The sequence below is a fragment of the Limulus polyphemus genome, unplaced genomic scaffold (genome assembly GCF_000517525.1).
Source record: "Limulus polyphemus unplaced genomic scaffold, Limulus_polyphemus-2.1.2 Scaffold10375, whole genome shotgun sequence".
In the NCBI taxonomy this organism is placed as follows: domain Eukaryota; kingdom Metazoa; phylum Arthropoda; class Merostomata; order Xiphosura; family Limulidae; genus Limulus; species Limulus polyphemus.
The window spans coordinates 1-10,880 of NW_013675985.1; the positions used below are offsets into that span (position 1 = coordinate 1).

Sequence of the window (10,880 nt, forward strand, 5' to 3'; positions counted from 1 at the left end):
CTCGTTCTTCTTGTTTCTTTTGCTGTTCTTGTATTGCTGCCATTAAGTCTGCTAGGCTGTAGTTTGATTTGCCACTTCTCGTTTCCATTTTTTTTATCCCACTCCTGACACCAGTTTGTTACGCCTCCAGTCGTTAGTTAATTTTCCGTAAATTCGTTCCGACGAAACTTTAGCGACACAAGTCCTTTCTTAAATAAAACTGGTTTATTCTTTCCGAATAAAACTTTACGATACACTTAATTTCAACAGTCGCTCTATAACAAACACTATAATTCACGTCTCACGTGGCCAACAATATTTTGTCCGCACACATTCAATTACTCATTACCTCCCCGTCGCTTCGTGGCCGGTCTTATATATACCAGACTACACTATATCTAGAAAGATCACGAGATTTAAGGAAAAGACATGAAAGTTCGAGAATGACGTGGCGTGATACTAGTCACGTGACCTCGATGTCGCAACACTATAAAACAAAAGCTTAGAATGCATTGGATACCCTCGCTGTTAAGTAAATTTTGGAAGAAGTAGTAAGATGTAATCATTAATCCTACACCAGAACAATGGGTGTAAAACACTTATCATTCGTTAATCATCATGCTATAATTCGAGGTTCGATCCACATAGCGCAGATGCTCCATTGTACAGCTTTGCGTTAAAACACAACCAAGCGTTAGTTAACATACCATGAACATCATAACAGGATGTTTTTGTTATCATTACCTAATATTAATGGTTATCCAATCTAATGTTTTTTATTCACAAGTTGCACAAAACGTTTTGCCGATAATTTTAATTTGCTCAGATGGTATTTTTACATTCCACAAAAATATTGGTCTAATAATAATAGGGGGCGAGTTTGACTTATGGTAGATCTCTGGGTTTTAGAGCTGACAATCTTGGAGCGTATCCAAACGATACCACAAAATATTTCTCGCACTTTAAAATGAGGGTGCGTAAGAAGAGTGACAGCCAATCACTTAGCATGAATGGTGGGTGGTACGGTGCTGCTGACTGGCTGCCTTATTTCTTGTCAGCACTTCAAAATTTTGGACGGCGGCGCAGATAGTTTTAGCTTTGCCATAATATAAAGCAATACTACTAACAATAAATCTTCATCAGTAAAGACAGTCGAGAGATGTGACCAAAGCTACAAAGAAGTGACAGCAAAATAATATATATTGATACATACTTTTTCGATCCTAAATTAAGATTATAAAGTCGATATATGAAAATATATGTAGGAAAAGAGTAATTCATGATTTACCGAACTGATACTTCAAAATATAATGAACAGAAGCAGAAAAATATCCGTTTTAGAAATAAATAAATAAATAGTAAAACATTTTATTTCGTAACTATCATGTATCTAAATACTTAATCTCTAGGACATCGAAACAAAAGAAACTTAAAAGTCCTATATCTAATGAATGAGAAATATATATATACCCAAAGCAAACATTCTAGATATAAGTTCGTTTCACCTTTTCTGTCAAACATCTAAGGAAAACGGCGGTTTTGTAGGCATAGCAGCATTTTAAACAATCCAAGGTTGTAACGCAAGGAATAGATTTTCCAAAGACGACGAAAATGTTAGGCTTACAGATTTTACTGCATGATTGATCATATATTAAAACACATAAACCGTTTTTGAGGTGATTAAAACGTTAATGTAACTGAATACTACAGAAATACCATGAAGCTATTAAAACCTAGCTGGGTTACGCACGATGGTAAGCTTATCAATATTATTATTATTATAATAAGATTTAAAAGTTGTACTTTAGTATTTACACTTTACAGACTTTAATTTAAGCTACTTTTTATTATTAATTCTAATGTTAAGCTTAGTGAGATTATTGTGTTGACTGAAATTTGAGGCCAATTAAATATCTTTATAAGTATAATGAGTATTATTAATATTAATAGTATGGCTAATGAAAATATTTAGCTAATACTAATATATTACTTTATAGTTAGATTATACTTCTAGTAGTAGTAGTTAAGGGTAAAGCACGTAATGACATAACATCACATAGTAATGTCATAGTACTTAGTATAAGTTACAGACTTGCTATTTTTTATATCGTATTAAAACTAATAGTAATACTAACACTAGTAAGAGTATAGTTGTACTACTAAGACTAGTAGTAGGAGGTATAGGCTTAGCCATAGGCTAAGTATAGTGCTAGTGGTAGTAGTCACACTGTGGTACAGTTAAATTGAAATAAAAAATAAAAAACTTATAATCACAAACAAATGATAAACGATGAAGCTTTTAATGTCCACAGTGTTTATCATAATATGCTTTTCCTCTGGCGATTTTAACACTGAGTCAAGTAGAGTCGTTTTTGCTAACCAGTTAGTTCTAGTAGTGGACAAACCCTGCTGAAATGATGTCAAAACTGACTTTATCTTATGATGAACCCAACTGTGTACCAGGTTTGAAAAACAATGTCAAGGTGAAGAAGGTGTGATTATTTTGTTGGAGCCATTGTTAGGAAAATTTTACTACAAACTGTTCTTAGGTCATGGATGATTTATTGTAGAATCTCTAATAAAAATCCACACTGCCAAGTTTAGACTTTTTTTTTTGCTCCTTATTTATATGATATATGATTCGAGTTGCTTGGAAGTAGCTTGCTGATTCATCGTTATTGAGAAGATAGCCATGACCACAGTGTTAACATGACCAAGTTTGAGCCAGGAGAAAAGTATGAATGATCACTTGGTTTACTGAAACAATACAGCAAACTGTGTTCTTCGCATCAAGCCCCAAACAAAAGTATGAATGATCACTTAGTTTACTGAAACAATACAGTAAACTGTGTTCTTCGCATCAAGCCCCAAACAAAAGTATGAATGATCACTTGGTGTACTGAAACAATACAGTAAACTGTGTTCTTCGCATTAAGCCCCAAACAAAAGTATGAATGATCACTTGGTTTACTGAAACAATACAACAAACTGTGTTCTTCGCATCAAGCCCCAAACAACCTTCTACTCCACTTTCCAGAATTACCCAGTCTCCACCCACCTAGCAAACTTGTCGAAAGTTCTCTACTTGATTCAGTGTTAAATTGTGTTGGAACAAATGGTTTGATGCCATGAAGGTTGTAAAACATCAAGTGTTCAAAATGAATATCACGTAACCGATCTAAAGGAACGTATTATTCTCATTTTAAAATCCTATTCTAATTTGAGAAAAGCTTGTTTGTATGTTTGTCTTCTAACTCCTCCCAGGCTTTTGCATTTGGGCCTGTCAAATGTGGTTTAATAGTTCAGGATGTGTCAAGAATATACTATTTTTCTTCTAAAATGAATAGATTTCATAGCTCCAGTGCTGGCTAAATATAGATCAGTCAGTGTGGGTGGCCATTAGGGGTACTGATGGGATTTTCCTCTTTCACTGCATGGGGTATACATACAGTATATACTTTCAATAATTACTGACATAGTTAGGACAAAAACAGAAACACTGCTAATATTTATAACTGGTAAAACATTAATTATATAAGTGCATATCATTTTTAAATCCCATCAGTCATTTGAAGGATTTCTTTTTCACACATTGTTTATAAATACATTCAAGATAGACTTATACTCAGATGAATTTTCAGTCTTACGTTACTTATTGTTTTTTGATAAAAAAAAAACTAAAGTAGAAAGTAAAATGTCGTTTAAATAATCATGCCCAGTAGACACGAATCATTTTTTTTTCTTATGTACATTCAATCTTTATATTGCCACTGGCATGTTTCTAAAAAAAAGAAAAACTTTCATAAACCTCTCAACCTACATCACAGAGATACATCCGCTAATCATATTAACTTGCAACTAATTCGTGTACATGTTTCTATGTATGTTGATAGTTTGAACATTCTAGCTTTGATAGCATCGTATAATTGGTAGTATCAAACCTTTGGTTCAACGCTTTAAAACTTTTAACTATAGAGTTAAATTCTTTGATGTTCATAGGACTTTATATACATTTTTTAGTGTAAGTCTAAAAATACAAATATCAGTATCTGATATCATTTATATATGAGCTAAAACTAAGTCATCTTCCACTTCATCCTTCAGTAGCCACGATGATCATCATCAGTGTAACATAAACTGAGTTTTTCACTCCAATATGCTTATAGCTGTCCAACAAAGGTAGAAGCACGTTTGAACTAACGATAGTTATGACCCACCAGTCGTCCATTCCACAAGTTATAATTTACAGAACAGTACTTGTGCCTAAGATTCCTAAAAACAACTTTGGATCCAGACTTCCAAAACTTATATTCATAACCTTCAGTATTATAGGGGTTTCTGTGATTTTTAAATAATGAAAATAACAAAAATGTTCACACACCATTGGATCCCACAGTTGCAAATTAATATACTTACACTGCAAGTTTAATTATGTCATTAATATTTAATGAAATACAATTAAAAATAGTACCTGTAAATCGACCTTTTGCTCCACACGACATTCCCATTGGAACAATGTTAACAAATGACAGTGATTGATATCAAATTATTGCTTTTATTGGTAACCTGATACTGAGTGACACGTGTGGCAAGGCAAGATAAAATTTAGTCCCAGTAAAGTCTATCAATTTCAAACTCATACATGTGGATTCATATTATATGGATAAATTAAATTACAAATGTCAACAACCAAATGTTAATAATGAAGTATGAGCTTACCTATGAAAGTATAGGAGAGATTTTGTAATCACATTGATTGTAAACTTGAAATATCCTGATTGACAGATACGTACATGTAGTAAGCTCTACCTGTTCTATATCATGTCATGATGTAACTGATACATCGTTCATACCACTTTCATCATAGATGGTTATAGCAAATTAACTTATGTCAAATTAAAATTTTTCTAGATTTTATTACCAGTGTATTTTTTCTTAAACTGTTGTAGCACGTTTTTTTGCTCTAGCCACACCCAACAATATGACACGTAGAAAAGTGTTGTCAGGACATCATATTGTCTGTTTATGTCTAATGATATGACATAAAGCAACTTGTTGCCAAGCCAACATGTAGTCTGTTTACATTTCCTCTTTGTTATTTTTTTTACATGCTGTCGGTTCGAGCTGGTCAGACATATCTATATATTTGTTTATACATTATGTAATCTGCACCACAAAGTTTATTTTATAGCTTTGTTTCTACAAATTCAATAGCCAGAAATAATTTTAAATGATTTTTAAAGTTTTGTTTGTGTATTTTCAAATAGTAAATGCTTCTGGGTCCAATGAAACCTCCAGGCCAAAGTAGAGCATGAAGAGAGCTGTCATTTGATGTATCTCTGATCCTTATTGGCCCGGCCAATTTAAACCAACAACCTGTTTTTGGTTTTAACATTCACTCACTGGTTTCTGACAAATGGCGGAGGACGGGCTTAGCTGTCGTCATGATGTTTTTAAGGCCAATTTACAACTAGTAGGAATATGACTAAGTAGTCATATTTTTCATAGCGACTCTTTGCTTGGAATGTGTATACTTGGAGACTAATATCTGAAGTGTCATTGCTTTAAATAAACTCTCTGGATGAAAAATGAAGTTAATTTAATATAGTGATCAAAATCAAATAGGCTTGGCTAAATACATTGAAAGTTGCATAATTATATTGATCACATTAAAACTAGCTTGTAATTATTTGCAGTGCACTTGCTTTTAATCAAATTGTTTCTATGGAAATAATGAAATTTTATTTTACGAGGGTGCAGAGTAATAAAAAAAATTAAGGCTGTTGAAACTATTTTAGCTGGCATTCAGTTACCAGTCTCTAAAAGATTTGATCATTGGCTATTTGGGGTATTTTCCATTTGGTGCACACCAACAGATTGTTTTGAAAATAACACCAGTAATGCAATAATTAATAATATAGCACTATATGATATTTATTTAGCAAATTCTGCAATAGTAAACAATATTTTTTGAATAAATCTTCATCTTTGTTTCTCCATACAAATATACAAAGATAAGATTCAAGCATTTGGCAACGAGTTCCACATTGACACTTATTACCGTTGGTGGGCACCAAAAGGAAAATATTCACTATTTGCAGTGAGGAAGGAGTCATCAGGAGGTATACATGGAGGGGGACTTTCTTATTAAGTGTATATGTAGTAGGGAGCATCTAAAAACAAGGACAGGAATTTACTTGCCAGGTGCTGAAGTACACGACATTTTAGAGCACGTCGATTATTTAGATGCTGATACTAAGGAACGTTTTTTTTTGTATTGTGTGTAGAAGTGAATGTTGTTGGAAATTGTAAGGCAAAGAAGTTGCATAAAAAAAATATGAAAAACTCCTTCAGTAGCTTAGAGACAGAAATAAATGTATGGTTCTTTTGGGAGTGATCCCTTGGGTTAGATGAATAATTCAGCAGAATCCAAAACTTAAATGAATTGTTATCAGGGGTATGCTTAGAGCTTGGGCAAAAAGGAGTTCTCAGATATAAGAGCATAGTTTTAAATAACAGTTTTTAACATTAAGTCTGTCAGTTTTAATGATGAACACAACAGATTCACGAATAAGCTTAGTTGCTGTTTTTCTAGTGCCCTAATTGTCAGCGATTGAAACTTTGTGTTTTCTTACTTACATTAACGATGTGGATAGAGCAGGGTAGGAATAGTTGTTGACATGCTCATATTATGTGAAATCTCATTTTTTGATAACTTGCATTAAGTGTAATATTTTTTCCCAAATCTGCTTCCAGGTGGTACCCATTTTCATAAATTTTGGCTGGCCTGACTGCCAAAGTGTTGTTGGCATCCCACATTTGAAACTAAGAATGAAAAGACTTTAAAGTGCCATAGTTACGATGGGTTACCATAACGTGGTGTGGTTAGACTCAAGAAACCTATCCTTAGAATTTTCAAAATGTTGTAAAATAGACCCCCACTAAAATAAAAAAATAATAAGACCTTATTTTATAACATTTTGTTCATAAATTGCTTCCTTAATGGAGAAATGATACTTCTTTCCTTGTTAATAAAACTTCTAAAATTGTGATAAAGTGCGTTTAATGCAGAATTTCTAAGTGAGTCTTCCTAGTGGAGAATCATTGTGATATTTCAGAAGAGAAGTGACTTTTTCTGCTGGAGAATTCAAGCATATGCTATAAATTGAATTATTCTGTAACTGAAGGAATTGCAAGTCCTTTGTATGGAGTTTGTTGCATACAAATTTGTAGGAATTTTGTAGCAACTGTATCTTTGAAAGTTACATAAATATTTATTTACTTTGGTATGAGTATAAAGTGATGAAAAACATTGAAAATCATGGAGAAAGTTTGAGAAATAAAATGAAACATGAGGATGTAAGTTAGAGAAAGAAAGAGATAGACTTGTTCACCAAGTTATGATGGAAGATCCCGTGAGAAATACAGAAACACATCAAACTGTATGACAAGATCCTGTGAGAAATACAGAAACACATCAGACTGTATGACAAGATCCCGTGAGAAATACAGAAACACATCAAACTGTATGACAAGATCCCGTGAGAAATACAGAAACACATCAAACTGTATGACAAGATCCCATGAGAAATACAGAAACACATCAGACTGTATGACAAGATCCTGTGAGAAACACATCAAACTGTATGACAAGATCCCAAGAGAAGCTAGGAACAAACCTGAAATACAGAAACACATCAAACTGTATGACAAGATCTGATGAGAAGAAGTTGGGAGCATTTTTGTAACAGAGAAGCACATTGTTCAGCTGGACAAGATCCTGACCGAACAGCTGCTCAGAGAGTAGTATTATGCATATGTATATAAATCCAGATACATAACATTTATTTATCAAGTATATTATGTGCAGAAATATAATAATGGAACATAAAATAACTTTTGTTTTATTAATATATATAAGTATAGGCTATTGAAAAGCAAAATAAAAAAGCTTGATATGGTAAGGGTTAAGGCTAATAAACTTAAATGCACACAAAGGATGACATGCTCCGGAATCATGGAAAACAAGATGAGTTAATAGTTTGGTTCTAACGACCACAACAAGTGTATGATCATTTGAGCTAGACTGTTAACTTGATACCATCGATTAGTGTCGTGTAAAATAAGTGATTAATCAAAATCATGATTAAATTAATCAATGTTACAAAAATAATCAACCAATTAAAATAACTTGAAATATTGTTCATTGTGATTTATAATTAGTTAATTCAAGATTGTTCAGCTTAATCAAAATTAACGTTTCTTATTATTACTATATTCAATAATTTAAACTATCTAAGTTTCCTTTTATGTGAATTATAGAAGTTCTCGTAATAAGATTTTAAAATTGAAGGTTTGTTGTTGGTGTGTGCTTATAATATTTCATTGATATCAGTGAGTTTTGATGTAATTATGCATACAATGATGGGACTTAGTTATTACAGATCATCAGAAGAATATGACAGCCACTTGGCTGTTCAAGGCCAACTTTTACCCACAAAAACGGGCAACATTTCTATTTTTTCACTTGACCACATGTTCAACTTTTTTTCAGTTTTAATCTTCTTTTTTGTAAGCAACAGTGCTAATAAAGAATATCTAAGCTATGAGAATGGGCTTGGACAATCACATTGTATTTTTCAGGAATGCTCAACTGGAGGTGATATAATTAATTTGAGTAGAGACAAGAATGGGACTCTTCGAAGTGTTATATATATATATTTATAATGCTAGTAATTATAGAAACACTAAAAGTAAGATTTGGAAACTGTTCTTCAGAAAAGAGCCAGCCATGATATAATGTGTAGCATGCCATAATATGAATCTGCCTTACATTGCCAGAAAGTCAGTGGGTGTATTATAAGAATGATGATCAAATCCCACTGTTTGATTAACTGTAATTAAATAGTGACATTTGACTATATCTTTTATAATGCACCTACAGCCTTTCAGCCGTGGGGGCATTATAATGTGACGGTCAATCCCACTATTCGTTGGTAAAGGAGTAGCTCAAGAGTTGGCGGTGGGTGCTGTTGACTAGCTGCGTTCCCTCTAGTCTATCTCTAGAATATAATTAGAATTGAAGGTAGTTGTTTCTTTGCACGGATATCCAGAACAGACAGATAAACAAATCTTCAGATAAAGTATTTATATTTTTAAATTATTAACTTGTGAAATAGGTTGGATTTTTATGTTTTTGTTAGATTAGTACTATATGTAGATATTAATTGTTTTTCTGTTGGGGAGTTAGTGACCTTGACGAGATTATTGATATTTTGAACTATGTTTTAATATGTGTTACGTAGTATGGTTTCAATAGAATACCTCTTAGTCAATGTAGTATTTTACTATGCTAGTAATAAGTTAATTAGCATGTATGTAATCGTGATAGCATAAAATTTAGTAGTTAGCTCAATGTTTGAAGTTAAGAACGAAATTAAAGGTATTGTACATTGAGGATTCATAACATCACATTTGTATTTGTGTTGACCTCATTTTTATTATAAAAATGTATTGTCAGAGAACTTAATCTGGTTACATTTTGAATTCAAGCCATTAATGTCACATGGTTATTAATTTTTCAGGTCATCCCATTTTCTCAGTGGACATCCATCCTGATGGAACACGGTTTGCAACTGGTGGTCAAGGTCAGATATATGTAGATGTGATGAAATACAATTATTACGTGCAAAATACTTAAATATATCTAGTAACTTGTATAATAAACGAAGAGAAATCAGTGTCTAGTTATAAAATACTGTTTGTAAAACAAATACCAGGAAGTAACTCGTATATAGTTGGACCTTAAGCTTTTGCATATATGTTGTGTTAAAGTTGATGGTTTGATGCATTGAGTAAAAGTTATACAAATTTTGTTTTGAAGTTGAGTCAACTAGGAAAGCTAGAAATGAAATTCTAAGCCTTTTTATTATTGCTTTGATATTTTCTGCTTCAGAAACAGGTTCATTACAATGAATGTTAAGATCTATAGAATTTTGTGGTATTTCACTTTTCCACTTTTAATCAGCCAATCAGGAAATGCTTGTTTGAAAGAAATGCTACCTAATTGGTTGGATGAGTTAGCCAGTAGAAGTGAATATGCCATTGAAATGTTTTAGACATTCTCCCTTCAAACAGAAAAAATGTCCTAATTATGATGATTTAAATCACTTTTGTCTTTGGACAAAAAAAAAAGTTTCCTTCTTTGCTATTCTTAAAAAATTTTGTAATTTCTCAGATGTAAAATTTAAAAAAATCCAGAAGAAGGAAGAACTTTTGAAAGTGGAAAAAGACTGATGTATTTTATCTTCCTACAGGTGCTGATGCTGGTAGAATCGTCATCTGGAATATGGCACCAGTCACGACAGAAGATGATGAAAAAAATGAAAATATTCCAAAGATGTTGTCACAAATGGATAATCATCTTGGTATAATCCATATTTAATTGTATTATAAGTTTCTTAAATACAGTTACATAATCAAACAAATACATAAAAAAAATTTGTATTGATATTTTTGCTGTGATAGATCACATGATTTTATTTTTCCCCAAGGGAACACCATAGAACTAGTTTTGTACATACTCAGTCTTCTTATTATGGTTGGAGACGGCTTGAATGGGTAATGAAGAAAAAACTTTAATATAGGTTTAACATAACAGCAAATGTACAACGTTTCGACAAGGTACCTGATGACAACAAAACCTTGTCGAAACGTTGTACATTTGCTGTTATGTTAAACTTATATTAAAGTTCGATGACGAGGAACCCACTTTGAGACTAATAATGGTTGGAGACGGCTTAGGAATGGGAAATGAAGAAAACTTTAATATAAGTTTAACATAACAGCAAATGTACAATGTTTCGACAAGGTAACTGATGATAACAAAACCTTAAAGTTCG

General features: G+C 32.4%; 1 protein-coding gene across 1 annotated transcript in view; it reads left to right on the forward strand.

The window, feature by feature from the left end:
• Positions 1 to 1,498: 1,498 nt before the first annotated feature.
• LOC111083619 (protein HIRA-like) overlaps positions 1,499 to 10,880 on the forward strand; it is a 14,613-nt gene continuing 5,231 nt past the window's right edge. The window contains exons 1-3 of the mRNA XM_022380251.1: positions 1,499 to 1,733; positions 9,564 to 9,626; positions 10,296 to 10,406. Of these exons, the coding sequence (XP_022235959.1) occupies positions 1,697 to 1,733; positions 9,564 to 9,626; positions 10,296 to 10,406 (211 nt within the window). The 5' untranslated portion in view covers positions 1,499 to 1,696. The remainder of the gene's footprint in view (positions 1,734 to 9,563; positions 9,627 to 10,295; positions 10,407 to 10,880) is intronic.